The sequence below is a fragment of the Trichoplax adhaerens genome, genomic scaffold (genome assembly GCF_000150275.1).
Source record: "Trichoplax adhaerens TRIADscaffold_1 genomic scaffold, whole genome shotgun sequence".
NCBI classification, from domain to species: domain Eukaryota; kingdom Metazoa; phylum Placozoa; class Uniplacotomia; order Trichoplacea; family Trichoplacidae; genus Trichoplax; species Trichoplax adhaerens.
The window spans coordinates 2,699,780-2,727,725 of record NW_002060943.1 but is presented as its reverse complement, the minus strand read 5'-3'; the positions used below and the strand labels follow the sequence as shown (position 1 = coordinate 2,727,725).

The 27,946-nt window shown below is 31.7% G+C and overlaps 5 protein-coding genes across 5 annotated transcripts in view; 1 reads left to right on the top strand and 4 right to left on the bottom strand.

Moving 5' to 3' along the window:
- The window catches only part of TRIADDRAFT_51553 (uncharacterized protein), a gene marked incomplete at both ends in the record, with an annotated part of 2,957 nt that extends 2,630 nt beyond the window's left edge, over window positions 1-327 (bottom strand). The window contains one exon of the mRNA XM_002107709.1: window positions 143-327. Within this exon, the coding sequence (XP_002107745.1) occupies window positions 143-327 (185 nt within the window). The remainder of the gene's footprint in view (window positions 1-142) is intronic.
- An 8,714-nt stretch (window positions 328-9,041) lies between these two features.
- Window positions 9,042-9,977, bottom strand: TRIADDRAFT_2419 (uncharacterized protein; the record flags this gene model as incomplete). The annotated part of the gene is made up of 1 exon (XM_002107708.1): window positions 9,042-9,977. A coding segment is annotated over one exon (936 nt), but the record flags the coding sequence as incomplete, so codon positions are not given.
- Window positions 9,978-12,328: 2,351 nt separating this feature from the next.
- Window positions 12,329-14,746, bottom strand: TRIADDRAFT_51551 (uncharacterized protein; the record flags this gene model as incomplete). Its single annotated transcript, XM_002107707.1, has 2 exons — window positions 12,329-13,987; window positions 14,663-14,746. The coding sequence occupies 2 exons, from the start codon at window positions 14,744-14,746 to the stop codon at window positions 12,329-12,331; spliced, it is 1,743 nt and encodes a 580-aa protein (XP_002107743.1).
- Window positions 14,747-14,969: 223 nt separating this feature from the next.
- TRIADDRAFT_49594 (uncharacterized protein) lies at window positions 14,970-17,382 on the top strand (the record flags this gene model as incomplete). The annotated part of the gene is made up of 7 exons (XM_002108501.1): window positions 14,970-15,024; window positions 15,801-15,905; window positions 16,244-16,275; window positions 16,508-16,612; window positions 16,712-16,832; window positions 16,988-17,073; window positions 17,194-17,382. The coding sequence occupies 7 exons, from the start codon at window positions 14,970-14,972 to the stop codon at window positions 17,380-17,382; spliced, it is 693 nt and encodes a 230-aa protein (XP_002108537.1).
- Window positions 17,383-18,774: 1,392 nt separating this feature from the next.
- On the bottom strand, window positions 18,775-20,663 carry TRIADDRAFT_51549 (uncharacterized protein; the record flags this gene model as incomplete). The annotated part of the gene is made up of 2 exons (XM_002107706.1): window positions 18,775-18,810; window positions 18,972-20,663. 2 exons carry the CDS (start codon window positions 20,661-20,663, stop codon window positions 18,775-18,777), a joined length of 1,728 nt encoding a protein of 575 aa, XP_002107742.1.
- Window positions 20,664-27,946: the final 7,283 nt, after the last annotated feature.

The following is a 27,946-nucleotide window of genomic DNA, read 5'->3' as shown; positions in this document are numbered from 1 at the left end:
TAAGATATTGCATAGATACAAAATACTTACTTTCAAAAAGATCATAACAAAAGTATAATAAATACTACGACGTTATTTACCCGATGGTTAGTCTTTGTTTTATGAGTTGTACAACATTGTTAACTATGTAGCTTATACTTACAATCTGGTAACATGGCTAGTATTGACAGCCTGAGCAATGCTACTGATGTTAACATTATGACACCACCAAGATGTACTTGGCTGACATTGGCATCCAACCGGGCAGCATAGTATGCCACGGATCGTTATTAGTCCACATAAGACAATTAGTTGCAATGAAATAGATGGGAAATAAAATATTGCCATAGTTCTAATCAATCTTGTTAAGTAAACGAAATATTGATGTAAAATCCCAATTCGTCTTGTCTTTACCAAGATAAACAATTAAATACGAGTTAAGACAGAAACAATAATAATACCGAATTAACAAATTGTTCCGGTTATTGAAATGAAATTGTTAATGCAAAATTTTTGTCAGATAAAGATTTTGTCGGTGCTTTTCGAATTCGGCTGAGATAGAACGATTTACAACCCTTCCAGTTAATACTGAATAGGTCTAGTAGAGCCTAAAATACCAATTTATTTCTATTATCTAACGATAAGAATAAACCCATTACTAGACCAAGCTGTTATCGGTAATCCTGTAGCCCATATTGTCATTAGCTTACCCAAAGTAAAAAAGCACATTAAGGTTTAACGTTCCAAATTGAAATCTTGCTGATTGAGAGATTGATTGTTAAATGTAAATTTAGTTACAAGATATTAGAAGCCTTTAAATTTATGAAATAATTGCCATTTGCTCAATCGGTTGACTATAAACATAAGAGGCTCAATGGATTATCTGCTATAAATTTTTAAATGTGAATAGATCAACTTCAGATGTCAAGAAATACTGTCTAGATGAGAGCCTTCTAGAGGTGTTATCGATTCCTTGTTAGTATTGACGAGATTTTCAAGGAAGCCAAGTGGCAATTTTAGTCAAGATTGCATCAGTCCAAAAAGATACATTAGAAGAATCACAGAGAAGCTGTTAAATGAAAAATGGAAGATATAACGTTACTTTTACTATCAAGGTAAAAACTAGCGTTTGTGAAAATAATTTAAATGATATTTGATCAATGAAGTATCTATTATCATCTTCTTTTCCTTTTCATGGATCAATATGAATATTGATCAATTTTTAATTGGATCAATTAATCGGCCATCTATCCCCAGCTATAGGCTATAAAATTAGTTACTGATACTTTTTAAAGCCGACCATGATTGATAATTATTGGATTAAACAGTAGATAGCGTAGTTTCAATTCCTTGCTCTATCAGTAATATCAAGATTGAAAAAATATACTGTAGATTGTTGATCATAGTGGATTATGAATAATGACAACAGGATATTTGCACTGATTTTACTAACCAAAGCTAGACTAAATTTTTATTTATCATAGAACTACTATTAATTATAGAAATGATATAAAGAGATTAAGATTATTTTAAGATAACTAAGATACTATAATCGCTATAACTAAAAGATCGAAGTGTTCACCCTATTTCGTGTAGAATCGGCTAAGTCAATTAGGTTGAGCACCCTGCAAAATTGGTGTTAATGGGTACTCAGGGTCCAGTACCAGTACCAAATGCTTGCGAGTAACACATTACAAATGTTCGATTCTGAAAATGTTAATTCGCTATGAGCCCCATCGATTTTCTGAATGATATTATCTCCATGTGTAGTTGTAGACAGTTGCTAGTTTCGATGATAGCTCATGAGTAAATTAACACATATTTCCCTCCGTAGAACACGAATATTTCTTTATACTAACGATGACTGATTGAATTAATTATTAGAGGAAATCTTCCTTGTCCTCTATCGTCTATTTATCAAGTAGATTTTAATTCCGATGCTTTACAGCAGAGTTTAATAGGAACTATCTAGATATAGGTTTCTTCATTGATAAATGAGCAAATAGAAGCCAACGCTATCGCCGAATTGATTAAGAATGTTCTCTCATATGCTAAAGACAAGTTTTCACTCAATATTTTATCGTTTTTAATCGACATTGGAATCTTACCTGACGTCATTGGTTTGTCCAAGAAATAACAAATTTAGGCCATGCAACCAAGTACAGTAAGCATAATGAAAACATAAGCATAGTCGGCACGTTTTCTTAATTGCCATCTAGATTGGACGGTAGATGTACTTATAAATAAATCCTTTGCCGCCACCGCCTATTCAATAAAAGTACGCGTACATAATCCTTGGCCGAATATGCAGAATGAGTGTTTAAAGTTAACGCACAATTTCATGTAGATAATTATATTATTGTAACATAAGTTTTGAAATCAGAACAATATCTACTTCTACGTCAATAAAAATGATTCAACCTTGTTTACAAAGTAATCAAGCTGAGAAAATTTCAAGGGATCTATTAGATGGAAAATGCTTCATTATTTGCTGCTACTTTCGGCTCTGTACCAACACTGAATTAAATTCTATTTTGTGTGGAAGGTGGAGCCATAAATCTATTTATTGTATTGTAATGAGTAAACAACAGAGGAAAAAACAAGTGATTATCCTTCCGTTCATAGTAGATAAATCAATTGCTTAAACTATCGTAATACAGGATCATTTGTTTTTCCCTAGTAACAATGATAACGTTATTTGTGCTTTGATGCAGACTATCACTCATAAAAAACTGGAAAAAGTCTTTGAAAATTAATTTATCGCGTGCAATAATTCATAGTAGCATGAAGCTATAACAACACTTTTCCTACCTTTTACACTACCAATCTTATTTCCATTTCTACTACGATAGTGTGGTCTTACTAAAAGAGCTTAGAACTTTTCTATAAGATAGTTTCTGCAATAATAGAACGAGGCTTCGATTTCGTATTAAATTTCACTGAATTACATTCATCAGTTCTTATACTGAGGACTATTCCGATAAGTCTCGCTGTGCTACAAGTATACACTTGTTCAGTATTACGATTTGACCTACAAGTATAGCAGGATGTAGTGTGGATCTATGCTATTCTTTACATTCTACTCTTAAAATTTATAACTCAAGATATAGGCATTTTAATCATGCTTTCTGGTTTCAATGGTTATCTGAACTTTGCCTTTCCTGTTTTAGAAATCATCCAACAGAAATAGCGTTCTTTGTATTATCCACGTATAGCTGATTTAAGCAGTTTTGTTGCCACAAAGGAGATAGTGATCTGATTCCTATCTAACTTTACAAATTTTAGTACAGCCTATTTATAGAAATTTTAAGGTCTAAAAGCCAGAAATAGCATCTATTTCTCAGTATCCTTCATAAGTCTAAACCGAAAATTGTTACTCCTAGCTCAGACCAAAATTTAGCTTATAAGCCAGCTGAGGTTAGCCCAGATCTTAAATAGATATAAGAGTATGCTATCTGATGATTTATCCAATACTTTAAAGAAAATTACTTTATTTGGCTTAAGAAATATTGCATATTCTGTTAAGTAAGAAATCAATTGAAAAAATTTGAAATTTAAAAGAACATTATTATATGCTTAGAACGCTAGCCGATACTATATCACTTCGTTTCATAGATTGACCGACATTACTATTACCTCGTAAATATGATTAATAGAAAAGGAAAAACTAAAATTGCGTCTAAACCATGACCTTGACCAAATTAATCTTTTGGTTATCAGCTGGTTTTTTATCACTCATAAGAGTTTTTTTAATTTATGAAAAAAAACATATCATTAAAAGTTATGGCATTCAAATTTACGGCGATGTCAAACAGTTATTTTGCTAATTATATATACATATAGTAAGTGAAATCTATCTCAGATTTATAACTTTATACCACACTTAAAGTCTTTTCATTCCAAAGACATAAATATCGCTAATTTTTATGTTTCTATCTCAGCTGTTGCGGTACTGACCCGACTAGTTATTATAACTGTTAGCGCTACCAATTTTAGTCATGTTACTTTACGGCAGCTTACATCTCGATTTACAGTAGTTGCCTTCAATCTTCTGCGATTTATAGTACTCAATAGAAATCTATTTTTTTATTCAAACGCATCAGTACATGTAAATCTGCGATGACTACCAAATTTACCTATACCAATTTATTCTACCCCATTACAGTGCTGAATCAGTAAACTTTCAAAACTTGATTTAAATGTATAGGATGCACTAAGGATCATATATCTAGATATTTTAATGGTGAAATAATAATACATTGTATACCGTAACATATACAATTTAACTTCCAAAAGACCAGTAGTGTGCTACGCGTAAATAATACCTAACTACAATTTACTACACCAGGCCATTTAATACAGCACATATCCTATTAAATACTGTGGAGAATCAATATATTGATGCTTTGATAGAATAGATCCAAGGTTGATCTAATTTAGGTAAGGTTACTGAATCATACTAACTTCAAATGAAATTTCCCTCATTCTAAAAATAACGTTGATTAGTTGAGTAAGAATTGTTAAGAATGATAATTTATTCAAATAAGTCATCATTAATTAATGTTATATTGGTCAATGTTTTAAATAAATGCTAAGTTAAAGAGTTTCGATTATTAGCCGCAGCATATGTATACGAGTATACTACGATGACAATTACAGTATGGAAATGCATTTAATACAATCAGTATTACTAAACGAATTTTTTTAACAACTTTGAATTATAAAATAAAATTAGTATTCTTTACTAATATCGATTCATAAGATATCTTACGATTAAGACTATTACTAATATTCTTTAAGCGGTCGCGAAAAAGATCAGAAAATTTTGTTATTGATAAAATATAATTGCTGTAATAAGCTACTATTACTATATGACTGCAGCCTTCTAGTTTCTATTTATATAGTGTTTATGAATAAAAAGGAAAGATTCTGTCGAATTATTTCTGTATCATACCGATATACTATAGATTTTAAGTTTTGCAATACATTAACTTATAACACTCACAGTAGATTTTAATACCTACCAATGTCAGAAATTTTTAGTGGCTTATTTGTGCTTTAATTGCATTTATAGAGTTTGTTTGTAGTAATACTATCAAACTTAACAAATTTTGTGAATGAATTCGGTATATGCCTATTTAATGCAATGACTTTATTAAATAACTTATCTAGATAAATATTTGGATAGTTGCTTCTAAATTCTGCTGGTCTTTTGCTTGTTTAAAGTGATAACAGGGCTTCAATCATAATATTACATAATACAACACTTTCCTAAATTAATTGAGTTAATGTCATACAAATCGAAATACTTCGTTATAGCAGCCCATTGTACCGTAATGCAGCTGTTGAAAGAATGACGATCGTCATACCAATTGTGAAATTGATACTCTAGCAAAAATACAAAGCTCTATCTATAGCTTCATAATCATGGATGATTGCAAAGATCAATGGTAAAGATTAATCAATTACCTACAGTAAGCTCTCATTAGGACAAATTTAGTTTAATAAACTAAATTAATCTTGTTAGAAGTAGTTTAATAACGTACATTGAAATCCTTTCATATTTTTAGTCGCAAAATGACCAATAAAATTGAAATATATGAAAACTTTGTGCATTTTGTTTCATCCATTATTTAATTAAAATTAATAAATAGAATGCGACAAATCTTTTTTCGACACAATTGATCGCAACAATAAAACGATATTTTCGTTTCTTAATTTCCAATAATATCGACCTGATGTTATTTACTATGATAGTATGGAAAACGAGTACTCTTTTCATTACTAATGTCAACTACAGCTACGCGTAATTAAAGGGGCTAAATTGTATCAATTCCAGTCAAAAAATTTTAGACATATTAGTTGATATCTTCAATTGAATATTATCATTATCCAATAAAAGGTCGAACAAGCAGAAAAATCTCTCTGTGATTAAACCAGTTTATTTTTGGCATTTCTTTGCAGGGTTAAGATTCTTTATTGACTATAAAATATCAAGCGTTTATTACGAGGCTAGTAAACTGGTTGGGTAGAAATAAAACAAAGACATTCAGTTTAATAGAAAAAATCTTTATTCAGACTTTGATCATTGAATAGTAGATATTTTTAGCATGAACAGTGTTGTTTTTGCTTTACAACTAACAATTAAATCGAATTTGATAGTTTGTTTGGAGACATCATGAATGGTAAATGTTCATGCTTAAATTGTATTTTATTTTATTGAGTGAAATTCATCGATAATATTGAATTATGACCAAAAAGTAACCAAATTTAATTTGAGCTACGAACTATTTGATATAGGTACATCTAGTAGTCCTTACTTGAGTTAATTATGTATCATGAATATTCTTAAACTAATCATTTCTATTAACATAAGTCTAAAAATAATCATAGTCGCCGCGATGACGATTGAATTTGGAAATATACCGTATATTAATATCATAAATAAAAGGTAAAGAACCACTCTTTAACTGGGTAGTCAGCATAATTTGAATTAATCATAGTGTAACTCTGTCCTTTGACTAATTTTTGACTTTGTTTACTGAAGTTGACCGCGTCAAGATGTCTACGTCAATATTAATTTACCATTTCCGTATTGTAGAGCTAGCAAATTATTTGCTAGCTCTACAATACGGAAATGGTAAATGCAAATAGCTTCCTAAAGCATTTCTGATATACTTCTTTTGATTCATTAAGCCTTTTATCATAGCGCTATTGATCAAGAATTTATTACTTCAGTGTTAGTAGCACTATAAATTGAGATAGACTATTGTAAAAACAATTAGTGATTAATAATCGTAATGCTAATTCTAAGTGATGAGACTACGGCAATTAGACAATAATTCTTTTATGTAATTTTTATGCACGTCAAAGATCGATTTCTTAATTTTGATTCAGTTGAGAATCGAAACTGTGTGATACTATTTATAAAATCAAGTATTAAATAAGTAATTATGATTTGACCATATGTGTATTATATGTATATTAATTAAAAAAACTGATTGATTTAACAGATTTTATCCTTCTATTTTGAAATATGAGATAATATTAATTCATTAATTCTGGCCTAATGCAAGGTAAGCTATTTCGATGGCGGTTTTAGATGGCGAATATTTATAGCTTGAGTTAACGTGATTGATACAATTAACAAAAATGAACTAATACTGATGTAATTTAACGGATTTTGTAGCGTAAATTCGATACCTATTTACAAAATTTATTCTAGACTGTGATAGTATCTAGCGAATATTTGTTTTCAGGATGACTTTTTTAGCCATTGTCATTTGTTACTATTATAATCTCCTTCAAAATTTATCATTTTTAGTTGAAACATGTTTTCTTGCCGATCGCGGATTACAGAATTTACAGTAAACATGCTAAACACTTCTGGCTTCAACTCCTTAATAGTTGCTTACCGACGAAATCCACTAGATCATTTCTTTCTTATTATTGAATTACAGAAATCTGAAATCAATACTAGATTGCCACATGGTAATTGTCTTGGTTTAAACTATCGTATAAGAGCCGTAAAAACTTGATAATTCGCTTGCTAACTGACTTTGATAAGGATTTGTTTTATTATAAGATTCATTGAATAGTATAGTCTTAACTTCAAGCTTGCCTATTGAATGAGACTAGGGCTTGAAGAACTGAATCATAATATCTGTAAATAACAGATGATTTTAGAATGCGGTATAACCCTGCATGAGATTTTGTATCTTCTGCTATGTTTCGTGCATAAAATTATTATTCATGTAATATTGTTTATGTAAATATAGCAATGCACGGTAGTTTTTGTAGTGCTGGCCATATATTAATGATCAAAATTGTTAATTATGTTCTTCTTTCGCTTGATAAACCAAACCAAGTATTATCCAATCTATAGTCATGTCACACAAATTAAGCCACGAAAACATATTTGATTACTTGAATATCCGTATAAATTTCGTTACCAAGCTGATACATATAAAGCCATATAGCCGTTCGAAAAATGGAGTAGCGTTCACTATTTCTATCGTATAAGCATAACAAAGTAACAGGTTTTATCGTTTCGATAAATTAAATTTAATCTATCGAGAAGTCATAAAAGTAAGAATGAGCAATGACACATAGATTGATGAGGCTTCATAATTTCACATTAAGCTTTCCATAACTTGAGAGGGAATTTAATAACGCATCTCAAGAACTAATAAAATGTCTATACGATATAACATCAATATCTAATAAATATTACATATGTATAACGTAAGAATTTAATTCTCCAGATTTACGTAAAGTTTATAAATTTTAATGTATAAAAGTACTCTCATAATGATACTAAGTTGATTCTTCAAATTTTTATATTACTTTTTCAAAGATGAAAAATCAACTATTTCTGCCAATGGTATAATAATTTGCGATGGCAATTTACATATTCTAATGAAGTTTTCACATCTAAAGTCGCGCCAAGATACTCGTACCGAAGCTTTAGATTATCCAAATTTTACTTAATATCAGGTGTTTTATAATTTCAAAACCAACTATTATTATAACGCAAAGCAGAAACTTGTTTTACAATAATTACAGTGGTAAAAGTATTGCTGTACCAGAAAAAAGCTCATTAGCGACTACAAATTAAAACTGTTGCGCTACTATGGCTGTAAAATAATGCGCGTATGTAACATATGCCAGTAAAAGTCATCTATTAAATTTTTGAGAGGTCGAATATGACGATAATGCCATTCTTCGATAGTGTGATTATAGTAGACTTCCTTAAATGCTAGTCGAGTTTCCCTATTTAGGCTTTTTAACGCACTCTGAAGGTAGATTAATTCGTCTATTACTAATACCTTGTACTGCTGATTACCAAGAAGATTTCGATTATTGCCTAGTTTGGCAAACAAGTTAGAAATACGACTTTTTAATACCCGAAGTATGGATAATAATCGATAGCTCTGACGAGCTGGCATTCGACTACATGTTTCGACTGTGTAGTCTTCAGTTAGCTCTACATGAAAGTAGTCATTGCATCTCAAGGTACAAATAGCAGCTTCACTATTAACATATTTATGGTATGCATTAACTCTAACAGCTAGGGCCATAAGCAAAAGAGTAGGAATACTCGCGGGTAAAATCTGACATGTAGGTAGAGAATAAGTTGGACGAGAGAAACCCATTAAAGAGATACCTCCTACTTTTAAACCAGTTCTTCTTAAGCCGTCGAGTAATCTAGCCCATGTGATCGTGTTACTTAGTCGCTTAACCGTTGGAACAAAGTTATCGTCGCATTCTTCAGCACCTTTATATGCTGTGGCACCCCATATTTGATGAAATAATGATTTATACCTTTTCCACTGTGGCTGATCGAGGATATGAGTAACGTCGGGATGAAAATCTAGAACCATTGGTTCTACTAAATCTTTCAGAGGTTCCATTTCGTTAGCTGTCATACTCCTTAAGCGATTATCCCACATCAAGATGGTCATTTCTGGAAAATGTTGCTTGATATATTTACATATCTTAACAATATATTCGACATAAACTTGATTTTCATTTAAATGTTGGCCTTTGCAACGATTACAAGTTAAACGTGAATTATAAAAGTCATGACCGCCGATATGAATAGCTTTAGCGTTCTTATGTAAATCCATAATTTGTCGTATTATCTCTTTTATAATAGTAACACTTCGATTACTACATGGGCAAATTGTCTGGCGTGGAAATGAATCACTCCTGATGTCATGGAATTGATGATGTTGTAATAAATATTCCATTTGACCAATAACTTGAATGTATGGTATTATGTTAAACTTATTTTTAGAAGCATGGGCTAAAATATCTTTGACGTCGTCAATAGTATAACTATGAGGTGATCGAGCTAAACTCAAATTGCCTGCAAATGGGAAAGAATCATCATATTGTAGCATAACTGATTTGGCTCCAAAGTAGTTTAAATGGGCGAAAATCTTTCGTAGATAATTGATTTTCACCGGATCTTTGCTCAAATCGAAATGGACAATTGGGCTTAGAGTATTCTTAGGCATACGAAAAGCAAGATACATCTCGTAGATAGTATCACGATAAACCCTTAAATCGTTTGCCTTAATTTTATTTGTAGCTTGAGTATGATGGCTGGATACTATATAGCTTGGCAGATATCTTGATATATTGGAATAAACCCAAGTAGGTTCTGTTGTTATAATATTCAATCGATCATGATTACTCTTAAGACTGATAATCTGAATCCATGTCAAATGCAGAAATGTTATAATAATTACCGTCATCCATACACAACAATATCCTCTTCGAAACCAATGCATATTGGAATACAGACTGGCCGATCCAGGTCTATACTGAAAGCCCAAGTGCAATGTATACCGTGATTGTTATATTTCACGATAGGCTATGTAACTGAAAATGTTCTCATTCTATCTGCATAGTACGCGTGTAGTATTTCATAATAGATTGTAACAACGCGATTTTAGAAAGGCTAAGTTGAAATTCTTTCACATCTGCTTGTTTGGCATTGATAATAAGAATGATTCCATTTCTTTATATAGAAGATAAATTCAATCACGATCTATTGTGTGAAAATTCGTAAAATTTAGCCCAATTCCTTTATCAAGTTCAAAGCTTAACTGTTAATGATTTGATCTGGTCCAGGTTGTAGATAGAGATCAACGTCGTACTTCACCCAACGAGTTACCGTAGTCAAGATTGAACAAGGTGCCCACTGCACAGTGTAAAGACTCTGTAGTACAATATATCATCCTATTGAAAACGTTGCGTTCATGATGATTCAATGAGCTGTTGCAATGCTTTTCGAGAGTGTTTCCCAATATTACTTTAATATCCAAATTTTGCTGTCTTATTACAGCTTTAACGTTCATTAATTAACTCGAATTGATTGCAACCTCAACATAGTTTTACTGTGCACTTTTACGAGCAGTTTGGTACAGTACCGACAAAAAAGTACTGTACACTGTACACTGTACCTTGTACAGTTCCATTTTGCACTGAATACTTTTGCCCTTACAGTACTGTACACTGTACACTACAGTGCAGTATATTGTACCGTATGGACGGACTAGACGTACAGTACTTACTTATGGGCTTATGGTATCAACATTCACCTTTAACTTTGTCGTTAAGGTTAGAATGAAATATTTGAATATCGCATGTCGGGTTATCGTAGAACCTTTTTAAAAGTAATTTGATGCGTAGTTATGTCGAACATATCACACTTTATGGTAATATAAAGTCAAATTAGTGCCATAAATTGATCAGCAGCCATTAATTAATTAATTATTAATGCAAATGCAATCAATATAAAGTCAAAGATACCACAGATTGTGCTTTTTTTAGAAGTAATTCATTCATGACTAGTATTTGATTGATAATAAATCATTTAGTAATTAATTCAATGTTGAATTAAGGATTAACAACAAGGCATGATCGACCTATCCATATATCAAACTACTCTGAATTGGTCCTAGGTAACTTTTGAAAAACAGTTATTTTCTTAACCAAAGTGATAATCCAACGCGCATCTATCATCATATAACTTGAACAGCTACAGTAACTGAAACTTTATACCAAACTCGGTCTAGTCAAAAGTCAGCTATAGACTACTCTTAGACCGAAGTACAGCCACCGAGTGCAGCATGCTGCTAAATTTCTCCCATTATTATTCATTCTCATTTTTCCTGATATTGCTTAATAATTCTACCAGTAAATAATGGACCACAAATAACATCGAATCACTTACTTTCATGATTAATTACTCGAATATTAAGGCATATTAACTAAAACAAAGTCAAATTTAATGAAATTTGCTCATTAAGAGTCGTTCTGATACAGGATTATGGAAACTATTTCAACAAGTTCGGATAATATAAACGTGGAGCCGTATAAATAAACTACAGCAACATGATACAAACGGCAGTGAAGCTATCAGTGAATTCAAATGTTCACCATGACTTACTTTACAGTACAGAATTTCAGTAAATATAATTTCCGTTCCTTGAAAGCAATTTACTTTAGCTAAAAAATAGAGTTTGAAAAAATGTATTCCGTCCGTCAAATAGTTTACTGATTCATCAACTGACAGTGAAAATATCAAAACCAACGGTAAATGCAATGGTAAACTATATAGTAGCATACATCTAAAATACAAAGTACACGCGTGCATGCAACCTTTGTTGGATAGAGACACATACTAGTATGGTAAAACTTCGTGTTAAGTAGTTTCAAGTCCATCAACATCATTTCCCGCATATTAAATCAGATATAGATCGTTATATGAATTTTACCAAGATCTAGTACAGTATACTGGTATACATACGTATATAGATACAATATCAACAGCAAATTAAGCTTGCACGGTAACATGCAATACATGCCAGTACAGATCGTTGACCAAGGTAGTGAGTGGTCGAACATGGCGATAACGCCATTCATCAATGCTATAATCATTATAAATTTCTTTAAACGCTATCTGAATTTCTTTATTCAAGCTTTTCAATGCTTGTCGAAGATACGTGAGTTCGTCAACCAGCAATGACTTATATAACTGATCACCAAGCAAGTATCGATTTTTGCCTAATTTAGCCATTACGTTAGAAACACGACTCTTCAAAACACGAAGTATAGACAGCAACCGATAACTTTGTCTGCCTGGCATTCGATCGCAAGTTTCAATAGTGTAATCTTCCTTTAATTCAATTTGTAAATAGTCAATACATCGCAGTGCACAGACAGCAATTTCTGATGCAATATACATATGATATTCGCATGCCTTAAGAGTGTATACATTAAGTAGTAAGGAAGGAATACTCGCGGGTAAAATCTGACATGTAGGTAGAGAATAAGTTGGACGAGAGAAACCCATTAAAGAGATACCTCCTACTTTTAAACCAGTTCTTTTTAAGCCGTTGGATAATCTAGCCCATGTGATCGTGTTACTTAGTCGCTTAACCGTTGGAACAAAGTTATCGTCGCATTCTTCAGCACCTTTATATGCTGCGGCACCCCATATTTGATGAAATAATGATTTATACCTTTTCCACTGTGGCTGATCGAGGATATGAGTAACGTCGGGATGAAAATCTAGAACCATTGGTTCTACTAAATCTTTCAGAGGTTCCATTTCGTTAGCTGTCATACTCCTTAAGCGATTATCCCATATTAAGATAATCATTTCTGGAAAATGTTGCTTGATATATTTACATATCTTAACAATATATTCGACATAAACTTGATTTTCATTTAAATGTTGGCCTTTGCAACGATTACAAGTTAAACGTGAATTATAAAAGTCATGACCGCCGATATGAATAGCTTTAGCGTTCTTATGTAAATCCATAATTTGTCGTATTATCTCTTTTATAATAGTAACACTTCGATTACTACATGGGCAAATTGTCTGGCGTGGAAATGAATCACTCCTGATGTCATGGAATTGATGATGTTGTAGTAAATATTCCATTTGACCAATAACTTGAATGTATGGTATTATGTTTAACTTACTTTTAGAAGCATGAGCTATAATATCTTTGACGTCGTCAATATTATAACTATGAGGTGATCGAGCTAAACTCAAATTGCCTGCAAATGGGAAAGAATCATCATATTGTAGCATAACTGATTTGGCTCCAAAGTAGTTTAAATAGGCGAAAATCTTTCGTAGATAATTGATTTTCACTGGATCTTTGCTTAAATCGAAATGGACGATAGGACTTAATTTACGTTTGAATGACGGTATACCGATAAACATCTCGTAGATAATATCACGATAGACTCTTAAATCGCTTACTTTAATCGTATTCTTACTCTGCACTCCATGATCCTTAGTTAATATATAGTCCGGTTGAAATATCGACTCATTGGAGTAAATCCACGTATCCAGATCTGCTTTAAAACTCGTTACATCATCTATTTCTTTAACATTGATAATCTGAATCCATGCAAAATGCAGAAATGTTATAATTATTACCACCATCCATACCGCGCCATGCCCTCTTCGAAATCTCTGCATATTGGCAATGATGATAAATGGATGTAATAATCACCTTGAAAGATAACTTAACGGAGATACCAAGATGAGCATTCTATTGCTGTCTACTAAAGTAGTTGTTTTGGTAGACTCAGAGAACAGCACTGGCCAACCTTTTCTTCTTCTCCACACGAGTTCCAGTTGGATGGGATAATATATAATAATAATCAATAATAAGTGGTTAGGGCGTTCAGCGCTTTCATCTTTCCCTAAGGCTTGTAACTTTTACAGTACAACGTACAGTACTTGCAGGCTTAGAAAGCTCATCAACTTACAGTACAGTACTGTAGAGTGAGTGTGTTCAAGTCAAAATCACTTGACCCAAATTGGTGCTACAGTGAAAACCAAGCCATTGTACAGTACAATGTACCCCTGAATGTACAGTACAGTACACCGTTTTTAGTCAAGTACAAACGGTGCTGACAATCAACTAGTCCAGATAGAGACCGTTGCCGGTCCAGTACCACCACCATAGTGACGTCAGCCCCTACCGATACGGTACACTGTACTGTACTGTACTACAGTACAGTACTGTAACTGTCACTGTATTGCATTGTAGCGACCAAACCTTCGACAGGTGTAGGTCTAGGTACAGTATGCGTACAGTATGCCCAGGCCCCATAAATCATAACGGTTCGAACCGAACCGAACCGAACCTTTCTCAGGTCTAGTCCGGGATACTGGTCCATCAACTGGTCCAGATAGAGACCCTTGTCGGTCCAGTACCACCGCCATAGTGACGTCACTGCATTGCATTGTGCTGTGTGTCGACTGTTCATTGTTCCGATACTGGTTAACAGTCGACAATACAGTACAGCTACAATGCATGCAGTGACGTCACTAGGGTGGTGGTACTGGACCGCCAACGGTCTCCATCTGGACCAGTTGATTAGCAGCCTAAGCTTGAGGCGGTAAAGGGACCCATGGTATGAGGAAAGCCTTAGTGGCCTTGGTTAAAATGGCTTGGAGGTCTCATGGCAAATCTCATGTCGATCTAATCACTCAGTTAAGAGGTAGTCTAAAATACTAACTTCGAATCATCTTTTATGGTAGAATAATGCAATGGATACAAAATTTCAAGTACAATTGTCGCAATTGGCTATGTTTGTCTCGATATAAGCATCACTTGTCATGTTGATCTTGCAACCAAGATTAACGATATTGATTATATAAAGACTTACCGTAACTTGCACACGTTAGTAAGGCAAGAGTGCAAACAGTTGGCATTTGCAATCATAATCATCGTTATTCCTGATACAAATTCTCACTTAATAGTCCCTGCTAGATAAGTATGCTATACCAGCAGAGTAGATACTCTGCTGTGTAGCATTCTATTTTTGAAAAACTGATTGTATTTATGCGTATGTTAAGGCTAATGTCCGTTATCCGGCCATTACGCGTATCGGCCAACTTCGGACATTGGCCGCAAGCTATATACCCGAAATTCAATCTTCAATGCGAGTAATTGATTTATTGCAGTACGATGGAATGCATTGACTAGTCTTTAATTACAATCTCGAATTGCAACCATTCAATAAACGCACTTGGAAACCAACAAAAAATGAAGTAGACTACTTTAGTCAAATATACTATAGATGTAGATATAGAAATGGACGTGTGCAGACTTATGTGTCATGACCTCGTACAATGTGGTCTGTTTAATGTAGACATGTTAACTTCATCTACCATCGTTTTATTTAAAATAAGGTTGATGCAACACAAAGTTAGTTTAGTAAAACTTTCACGATGATTGATTAATGACAATGCGTTTCCTGCCATGTTTAAATAGTCAACGGTGTTATAACCAGCCCTTATGTCGAGGAAGCAATGCGACAAGTTGATCGAGGCCTATTTTGTTCTCATAACCCTTATCAGGATTGCCCACAATCGATAGGTAAGGAATTAAACTAAAAAGTAATTCATCGTCAGTTAGCAATCATTGATGACTACTATGCCATATGAGATAAGTTCTGTTCTTGATCCGCTGTGACTGCCAACATTCATATAACATTACTCTTGACCTTCTAGTTACCGTATATATTGTCATTTCGTGTAAATGACAGCGATGTTACAATTAGTTTAAAACTGCAAAGTTTGTGCAATCTCAATTTTACAAATAGAGTGTTTGTAGCAATCGTAATGTTCATGCAAATCTTTATAATTTATCTTGTTTATATCGGATAGTTTATAAAGAGATACTTGATAATATTTTGGTTATAAACACCTTGTTAGGTTATCAAGCAACAATCAGTGCACCTCATATGGTTAGTGGCGCTTAGGAATTCTTTTAAATTACAACTATCAACTATGTATTGATTAGTAGTATTATACTACGAATTCAGTCATTGTTTTACTACTTGCAAACAATTCTATCTTACTGGATTTATAAGAGCGATTTTATAAAGTAGGATAGCATATTAAAGTCTAATAATAATCGTGAAGAAAACTAGTAAATGGATCGCTAACTAATTCAATGCTATTCATTATAATCATTAGCATGCTCATGCTTTGCAAGTTTTGGCTAGTAACTTGAAGGAAGGTTGCACTATTTTGGACGTTGGTTCTGGCAGCGGATACCTAACAGCGTGCATGGCCATGATGGTAAGGACTAAGCTCTTGGTACTAAATTAATCTTCTGTTAGTACAAATTAGAAATACATAATCATAACCTTATACATTATCTATCGAAACATATACTAGGTTGGCTCAAGCGGTAAAGTCTATGGGATAGAGCATATTCCTGAGTTGATATCGCTGTCTAGAAATAATATCAACAAATTTAATCCTTCCTTGTTGGAAAGTGACAGGATACAACTCATAGGTATGGTATTGCGTCTTGTACACTATCCATTAATCAATTGAATAGCTAAGCTCAAGAATTAAAAGCTATGAGATATTTCTTACTCGGATAACTGCAAACTATGATGCATTGTAATACAAAGTGTTCAAAATTTTCATTTTCTATTTTCAATATAGTTGGCGATGGAAGATTAGGGTATGAACTAGGCGCACCTTTCGATGCTATCCACGTTGGTGCTGCTGCACCGGTTACACCTAACGCGGTAAAGCAAGCCGTAATCATTAAATCAAATTTTGAATGAATTTAGTGTAATAATCAATTTACATAATTTCATGTGCGGTAGATGTAATCAATATTACTATCAAATTGATATTTGATGTAGTTAATTGAGCAGTTAAAGCCAGGAGGGAATTTAATTATTCCTGTTGGACCTGCTGGTGGCAATCAACACCTAGAACAATATACGAAACACGCGGATGGTAGTGTTACCAAAAAGTCATTAATGTCGGTTATTTATGTTCCTCTTACTAGTAAAGATAGTCAACTCAATGTCAGTTTTCGTCGTTCATAGTCCAAATTTTTCTACTTTCAATCCTAAATTTCATGTTAAGCAGGGAAATATCATAAAAGAATGAAATTCATTTATGCTATCAGAAATTGAAGATTTCATTGTGTTTTACTTGTCATTCTTTTTCGTTAATCTATGGTGCGCGTAAAGCTGACTCTTATTTAGCGACTGTAAAGGTTTTAAAATTTTATCAAATTACAAAGTGATTCAGTCATATATAATCACTTAACGGCTTCCTCATTACTTGTTTATTTCTTATGCTGTTTAAATTATTTTATTCCTTTCGCCCGCCAGATCAATTACTTGCGTTAGATTGCAATCTCTTCATTACAATAATCTGTGCTATAAGTCAAAGCACAGTAAGCGGTATACACATGTTAATGATATTCATATTGGGTTTTTCAAGGTTGATGGGCTTTAATGCCAGCAATCTTCACAAATATTTGATCTCTAAACTCGAGTGTATGTATTGTGCAGTGTGTATGTACACTTAAAGCGAACTTTATCATATTTTTATTAAATAAGATGATCAGTTTATCTTCCCTAATGAAATTATTTCATCTCGGTATTAATATAGGATAGGAGATACAATACTAAAAAATAATATTGTTATTACGTATTTAATTTCATTAAATTTATATGTTATATTACTAGTGAATTTTTTTTGCTAATAAAATCGAAACAAATTGAGCCTAACACCTTATAAATGAGAAACAGGCTATGATGAGTGCTATTAATAGCATTCCTGTTCATCATTATATTTAAACATGAAAATTATAGCAAATACTAGTAGAGTTAACTGTTGCTTACAGGTGCTATCTATTAAATTTTTTACGAAGGTTACGAAATTTTTTAAATCAAGAAATTTGCAAAATAGCAAGAACATTAGAAATTATATTATCGACCTACAGAATCATACTTTTAGAATGCTTGTGCAAAGTATATCAGAACCTAGCCGTTACACAACTTAAAATATGTTTTCCTTAATTAGGATAAGAATTATGATTCATAGGAAATAATGCACTCAAGTAAGTGCTGAATGCCATGTCATAAATTAATCGTGGCAAAATAATATAATACTCAGGCATCCTTTAATATCATCATGTTAGTTTCATAGCTTCAATCATAACTATGTAAGTAGACTTACGTCCTTATGTTGTAATAAAGAGGAACTAAATTTTAGCGTATCCACGAAGTTAGTGGATTGTCAATACTATAAGTGGAAGATAAAAGGTAACCCATTGCTGTATACAACACAGTATCTACACAGTATCTGTATATTTCCGACCATACTAAAAATTTATACACTAATGCATATGTCACAAGTGCGACATATGCAAAAGCATCGAAATTAATACAGTCAGGATATAAGTGATTCACGTACATTCTTCTATACTATAAATTTTGAAGCATAGATATTTCGCCACCAGTCTAAAAATGACGTTATTTATTTAATTAGTTAACTTAATTAATATAAGTCAAAAGAAGGTCAGATCTTTCCATCTAGTCGTAGAACAAAACCCGCTATTTAAGCGCCGATAACGTCAAGATAAATTGGATTGGCGGCAATCACTATGTGAGCTTCTACTTACTCCCGCCTCACCATATATTGGCATATAAAATTTATGTTTAACTTGTTTATAAATTAATAATACAATTACTAAAATTATCGGCAGACCAAATGTAACAGATATACCGATGGCTTCAATTGGTACTACAGCATTACCACAAGTTGCTTGACTATTCTTGCGACATGGAATGTAATTATAGCCTACTTGTGACAAACTAGGAATATCAGTGAGGTATTGATAGGCTGAATTACAACATGGATCTTTGCAAGTAGATTGATACCCACAATCGCATTCTTCGCCTTCATCAATAATTCCATTGCCGCATAGAGGATAATACGCTTGTGTTAAACATGGCCTTAACTGATCAATTTTTAAGATTAAATTTTGCTTAATTTCACTTCGACTACAAGTAGAAAAATGAAAATTGTTCCTTTTACTACCATCAACTAGTTTTTCATACATTACGTAATTGCCTTGATGATTATTAGGCGAACAACTTGATCCATTAGTATCATGCAAAGAACCAAATAAATGACCAATTTCATGAGCGATAGCAATTTCACGTGTTGCAAATGGAATGACATGATTTCGATCATTGATTGAAACAACAGCAACATTAGAACTAGCTACATGATGATCTTGATTAATGTAATAACCGGTACAGATACCTTCATTAGCCTTAAAGCCACTATTAGCCATTCCTAGGACATCTTTATCAAACTTTTGGCCAGTTAAATAAAGAGCTAAGCAAGAATCTGAATAATTCTTAGCCACAGTCAGTCGATTAAAGAATTCCACTGGATTATTAATTTTCGATAATATGTTTGAAGTTGTAGTGACTGTAGTTGATATTGTTGTAGAATTGAGATTGATACCAATCAACTCATCAGATAATCCAAACGTTAAATTTTTAATGGCTATACCAATTCCATCTGCTTTGCCATCTTGATCAAAGTCAGTACGTCGATAAAGATGATTAACTCTTTGTACTAAAATAGCAACATCAGAAATAACATAAGCAAAGTTATTATGATAATGCTGTAAAAATGTTCTATCGATATCAATATGAGCTAAGCACGTAGTATCATTCATAAGCAATGAAGTGATCTGATTATTTTGATTGATACTAGAAGTAGAAGTGGATGAAGCCGTTTGTTGATTATTCCCATCATTAGTATTGATTACTGATTTCTGCGAACCAATATCAATATCACGATAAATAAAGTACTGTTGCTCATCACTCCATTGATTGGCATATAATCCAATCCATTCTACGTAATAAACTGTTTGATTGGTATAAAATACGCCATGATAGCTACTCATTTCATCGACATAACCATATGCATAAGAATGATCATCATCTTGTAAAGTTCCAGATACAAGGCGAAAACGATCAAACTGGCCAAAAAGGCCCGTTTCGCTTTCCTTATCCACATTAGCTTCATTAATGAAAACTTTAGAATCAGTTTTTAAACTAAGTTTAAAGGTTGCATTAAAAGCATCAAATTGAATATGGATAGATTGTCCAGCTTGAATATTATCTAGTGGTTTATTGGAGAATTGGATAAATTGATAATATTTCAAATGTTCTAATTGAGGTGCTGAGGATTGCAATGATAACATTAAATTTAAGCTTTGGCATTGTATTCTTGAGATAGAACATAGAAGAAGGATTGTAAAGCTGAATCGGTACAATGGGATTATAATAGCCATATTGGTAAAATTGCGTTAGCTTTAACACCAAATTGTGTTCAAAAGAAAAGAAGCTTACGGTTTAATATTTATCTTGCCTTGTATTAAACAAAATAGCTGAAGTAATCCAACATTTAATTAGTATATAGTAACATATATATATATTACGCAAGTTTGAGGTATAATTGTATCATATGAAGCCGCATATAATGTTGAAATGACCTTTTAAATAGGCTAATATCGTATATGGTGATTTTATTGTCGTATTTTTTGAAGAAGAAACTGCTCAACTTGGTTTGCAATCGTTAAATTTCATTAATCTCTTATTTGGCTTGATTTATAATAAAGCAGATCTTTCTAGTCAATATCAGCTAGAGAGAGGAACGTCTAGCTTTATGGGATGTACTAATTAGAAGCCAAATACATTAAAAATACTTTTATGCCCCAGTTAATCGGACTACCCCAGTAGAAGGCATTAGGTGTTATTTACCATACACTATGAAATCTAGGTGTTTTCTATAAATTCAATATCATTCACGGCTTTAGTTCCAATAAATGTCTTTTCCGCGTTTCCAAAAATTAGATCAGAGTCTATGCACTGGTTTTAATAATTTTTACTTGCTAAAGTACTTCGTTAACCATAATTGGCCTGCAAATCGCAAACAATAAGATGCAGAAGTCTAGAAAGGTCAAATATGAAAAAGAGCATTTATTAGAAAAATATTGATCTAACTGAACACTTACTGCTTTCATGTAATCGACATTTTTGCTTTAATATTCTATTAGTTAGCGCCAATTGCATTATGAAATTAGAGAAGTAGTGATGTAACGTAGTATATCAATTAAAAATATATTTTATAACATATCAACATTGGGCATTCACAAATGACGCTAGAGAAAATGAGCTAGATTAGGATAAATCATTGGAATTTCGGAAATTATTTTAGGAGTAGAGAGCATTTCGATAATACTTTTAATTTACATTTTTATGAAATTTTTCTCTAGTTAATACAGTAACCCTAGTAGACAGATTGATGCCTTTGTCAACAGTTTACTTGATCAAAATATATCCCATACCGCGCTGTCTGTACATACTGTTAGACTGATTGATTTTCCTTTATAAGGTCTACCAAATGAAGTAATGTTAGATATTTAAGTAAATAAGGGCAAATAATAAAATAACAGGCCTATATAATACTATCAAATACTTATGGAATAACAAGATATCTGTAGCGGATTTGGCGCAAACTAAATAATTGTAATATAAAAGCTTTAACTGGACTCTTAAAATACTTGGAGTCGAAAATTATTTTTGGATGTTCCATTACTATAGCATGAACATTACTATCATTATTATCGTCACAAATTTCTCTATAAGTACGTATTCAATAGCGAAATTTTATTGCGATATTATTAATCGTAGAAAGAAAAACTGAGGAAAGAAAACGATGGAAATATCCATAAAAGAACAGGACAGCTAATTAATCTCCTAAAATCAAAATACATAATAATTTACGGAGTTAAAGTAAATATTCACAATCATTTATCGTTAACCTTCGAAGGAATATTAAAAATAAAACAAATGTACTCGTATCATCGCGTAATGGAAGCCAAGTTAGTATCAATGATTTGTAAAGCTAGTGATGATACTATAAAGTTAGAGTAATCATATAACTTCGTGTTAGTGAGGTCTATGTACGTACTACTCGCGTTTCGTTCCATCAATAGTTGACTAAGAATTTAAAACATTTTTGAGTTTCAAAAAATAACTCTCATAATGTACTATAGCAAAATACAGTCGGGTACCTTGATTAAAAAGGCATCATTAGTATCCGTTGCCTATGATTAAGCTGTTTTAATCAATGGTAGATTATTTAAATCATCTCTAGATATAACGAAAATGATGGATATTATAGCAATAAACTATAGGCAACGTAAATTATAGACTAGAGAATAAGTTTATTAATTGAAATTGGTATAATTTGCTGTACTGTTATTCTCTTAAGACTAAAAGATGTGCATTATTAAAAGCAAGCTTACGCATATTATTATAATATTTTCCACGGAAATTGATACTTTCAGTTTGTATTAAATTATTTTCGCTGTAGATCTGATATTGCTGGAATATTCATGGGCTACAAATTATAAATCGATATCTACATCCTAATTGTTGTTATTCATACACTTGAGAAAGGAATACAAAGATCATTTTAAAATATCATGGGCACGCTATTCACAACTAGGAATAATTTAAAGATTTAAAGAACAGGAATTTTATGAAGCCAGCTGTGTAAAAAATCCTTGCTTAAAAAAATCGATAAAGTAAGTGATATCTCTTGCAAAGATATTCCGGTATTTCATGACAAATCATCACCAGCGCTAAGCTATTTTATCAAAATATCTATAATGATTAATAAAGTTGATGATGACAAATGAATTCGTCATGATATAATAAAAATTGGCAAACTTTATGATGAATAGTGCAATTTTGGCGTTAGGATAGAAAAAATCAAGCGCAAACCTGAATGTTGTTAACACTATAATGAACTGTCTTGTCCTAAAGCAAATTATGTTTTGTGATAGTCTTAATGATCCCGTATCAAAGTTTAATGTGGATCAATTTAATGCTACAAGAAAAATGGAAAATCACTCTTATACACGCCAAGCATACACGTAAAGACATCAAAGCTAGCAAGCGGAAACCATTAAATCCAATTTCTACTTCTCTATTAGTTGCGTACAATGATTGAAATCAAAACAGGTTCTACTAAAGTAGTTCCTTGTCTTTATACCAAATTTACTATATCAGCTTATTACGATATTAAATTAAAGTAGAATGATGCTAGTTCCGTATATGTTAGTGATGCTACTAATTAGCCTAATTATGCCAATTACATCCGACCAGTTTATCTATTGTTACCGGCTGTTTACTATGTCATCTAGAAATTGATCATTAAATCTAACGACGACCAATGATAGGGATTCTATATTATTCGAGATAATCATGATAAGGCTAGCACCTGCACAGTATCGTGTTTACAAAGTATTCATTAAAAATGATTCCCACGCTGATAGAATAGTGCCATTAAGGGGTAGTGAAAATTAATACGTTCCGGCGTAACAATCATTACTAAGCCTCTCTATGGCTTACGCTGTTATATTTGCAAATCAACTTATTACATAATACATTTGCAAATATACAAATATATGTAATAATCTGTACAAGATAACTATAGAATCTCCGACATCATACTATACTATTCTTATTTCCATCGAATGTCATTTTGTCATTATTAGATATCAGGTCTTATTTACGTATTTCATATAAAGCAGCATCGTCATTACTTAGATACCTTAACGAAATATGTAAAATGTATGAAGTAAGTTAGCATCTTTCACCGCCTTAGAGAGTCCATATTATATTTATTTTGTGTAATAGTACGCAATTGTAATGACCGAGTAATAGTCTCCTACTATTACTGTAGGTTCACTTACGTAACCCAAAATTTGAATTAACAAATTTGAGTAAATCCCTAATGTATGTGATACAACTCTTATATTAGAAACAGTGCAAGTGCGCTGTTTCATCCTATTAGCCACCTACTGTACTACTAAAATTAGCTGAAAACATTACTGCAATTTATTTAATAACATACACTGCAAAATGGACCTAAATATTGCAAACTTAATTGATAAAGTTACTGAAATCTAATAATTTTACGTAAATTTTGTAATCAATATGATCACATGATTCTGGATTAACATAAATCGAATTGATAATTGCTTGTATACATGTACAATATCCTATAAATGACTACATTTCGGATTTTAAGCATGGAATCCATTCAGAAAGATGTATTGCACACACTAAAAAGTAAACCGATCATAAAAATTAGAAGCTATTGCTGTTATGATAATATTTTGAAGGAATATATTCACATCATCAAGAAAAATTACTGCTTTCTTAGCGATAGTGACCGAATAATCTTTTAATGTCATGTTAGTTAACATGAGTCGATATCTTGCATTAGATAGTTTGTCTGTGAAACTGTAAATTAAATAAAAATAGTTCTAGGATTTACTAAATAAAACTAAATTGAATTATCATCATTATTCTATTGAGTATCGCTTCATGGAGATTTTAATAAACTTGTTCTAGTCACTTACTGTATAATCAAAGGTCGATAAATAGTATAAAGGATTAGAGTTAGAACTAAATGGGAAGATTAATCTGGTAAATGAATAAGTTTCAAGAGTATCTTTATTGCTTACATATATATGTATAATATACACATAATCATCTTAATAAGAGTAATGCGGAGGAGAGTACAGGATGATCAGCAATTCCATATTGATATAGGCTAATGAAATGGCAGTTCAGCAAAATGAGAAGAGGTTTTCACTCTCAATTTTATATCAATAAAATCTCCGTATTTTTACATAACACTTAAATTGGAATTCTGCAAAGGCAAAGCTAATTCGTAAAGCAGATCAAACAAGAGAAGTACTGTACATGACAGTTATTTCCGATCTTCTCTGCTATTGATTAATTAATCAATCTAACATAATTAACTATTAATTAGGATGATATCTTTGCCAAAGCCTGAGTGAGATCATATTTTTTTATTTCTCAATATCTAGTATTCATTCGTCCAATTGAGAGAAAGATTATAACTTCCAATTTTAAGATAGCATCTAGTGTAAATTATGAGCTATTTGACGACTTATTTAGCTTGGATACCACGCAACAACGATTTTCTCAGCTTTTGTTATCCCATTTAGAGCCGATCATAATCAGTCATATTAAAATGGATTTAAAACTAGCACTTATTGAAAACATGTAGGTTTTTTAAAGCTGCATATATGCAGTATATTGTAATTATAACCGCGGGCATCTTATAATTTTAAATCCTTATTATGTCATATACTGCTTGATCAGATACTTGATCTTTCACGTATTACTTTGCCATCGTATATGGCAGCTATTTCCCTTATTAATTTTGCAAAATGATTGTATAACTAGTTATAATTAATTCCCAATCGAACATAATAATATCCTTACACCTTTAGGCATAAAAATGCGATTTACTTCTTATGAAAGCAATCCCATACCATTATTAATATAATTTGATTCTAAAATATAACCCTTGAGTTATTTTTATTACGTAAACTACTGCATATGAGACATTTCTAGACAGATTAAATATCTAACTTAAATTTCACACTTGTAATGAACTTGCTGAGAATTATCCTCAGTTAATACTTCAACATTCGTATTGCTAACATGAACATCTTCGCTAGCAATGCAATCAGTTAATATTATTTATAAGATAGAGGAATATACAATATAACTCATACCGGGATATCTTATGAAAAAATGCATGTGTAGTATATTGTATCAAATTTATACTGTATTTTGCTAGAAATCGCAACAAATGGATGGAACTTATTATTTCTTTAATACATTGCAATTTAAAACCTATGGTTCCACCCGGTGCTGTTATAAAAACTTATTATACGTCTGTTAAGTAATTTTAACAGAATTTCAATACTTTCTTGATCATGATACTTTCTATTTTGATATTATATAACTTCGAAAATATAGTAACTCAAAATTAGTTCAGGTCAAAAAGATAATCGCACCGAACTGTAAAATATATTCATTTCCAAGATGTTTGAAAAATAAAAAATGATGTAACATTATTACCTGATATTAAAGCTAAGAACGCAAAAAATTTGAATTAATTAGATTAGACAGCAATGGCAGTTTTTAAAAATAGCAATGAGGAAGAAATATGAAGAAAGATGTAAGCAAGATTACGCTTCTATTAGCTTAAGGAAGCAAAGTTATAAACCTGGGTGATATTCTCTTTTATGGTAAATTTAAGTCTACTCGACCTCTTTTATCATATGTTTGTTTATTTATGGCTTTATGATAACCTCAAAAGCTACTATTATAGAAAAGACTAGAGTCAAAATATAAAGTAGTCAATATGATTACGTTAATTATAAATCGTAATATTTTCATTTGGATCGGAAAGATCGCTGTATTGAGACTAATATTAGTATAAAGATTTACATGATTGATCTATTTCTTCTCTATTTAAGTCAATTTATATAGAAAAATGAGCCAACAACTTTATCGGTTGGAATAATGGAAGTAGACAGTTTGCCTATTTCTACAACAATTTACTGGAAATAATTATTTGCATATACGTATACAAACTCATATCACTCTCTTTGCGTTCGATGAGCAATCTACTACGATCGATTTTTTACTTTAACTTATTTCAAAAAATAATGAATTTCTATTTAAGTTAATATCGGAAGATTACTTCGGCCTTAGTATGATATATCTAAGAAAGAAAACGTTATGAATATCTCTTAACGGTGAAGTTAATACCGTACTTAGTACTTCTTGATCCCATATAAAGTAATTGAAAGAGAAGAGATTGAAAATAGAAAAGAATGTCGATAATTTAGAATCACAGCATTTGTGCTCATGTGCTCATATTAATAGATTTATGTGAATAAAACATTTGATCGTAATATAGAAAATATGGTTTCAAAGAGAGTTCAATAGCATTGAAAAGGGTATAGATCGTGTAATTAATTCGGCAGTCTCTCATTTCTACATTTCTTCAATTTAAGGATCGTAACTTTAGATATAGAATGTAAGGGTAGACAGCATTAAAAATTAAAATTGCTAAGGATTACCAATTTAACATCTTTGTATTAGTCTGATGATAAAATAAAGTCGATTTTGAAGTAATAGTAAAGTAATTAGCAAATTTTATCGAAAATCCCTAATGCTATTATATTAAAGTTTAAGATAATTTTACGTTTAATTGAATCCGGTGCGATAGATACCTTAAGTGACAGAACTGGTAATTAATATGAATATTAACATTAAAATTATAACATAGCTAATCTACTCTAAGCACCTTGCATTACTTACAGAGAATTAAGATCAGTTCTTTCTTTCTAATCCACTGAAATAGTTATTTTTATCGCGATTCTATTAAACTTGTTCGATTTTTACCATTTCAATAATAAGCTGATTGATGCTTGTAGCACTATAGGTAAGCAGAAATAAATAGGAAAAGAAGTTAGAAAATGATCGTATTTTATTTGTGATCTCAATTCATAACAAACTGTAGAAATTAAGTTTCAACGATGCGACATTAGATCAATAAAAATCAAGATTGTATTTTACCTTATCAGTTATATCTATTTAACGTAAATCATTTTCGATTATCAGCCAATAGTGATTTTATTATGATATCCATTTAAGATTAAAAGTC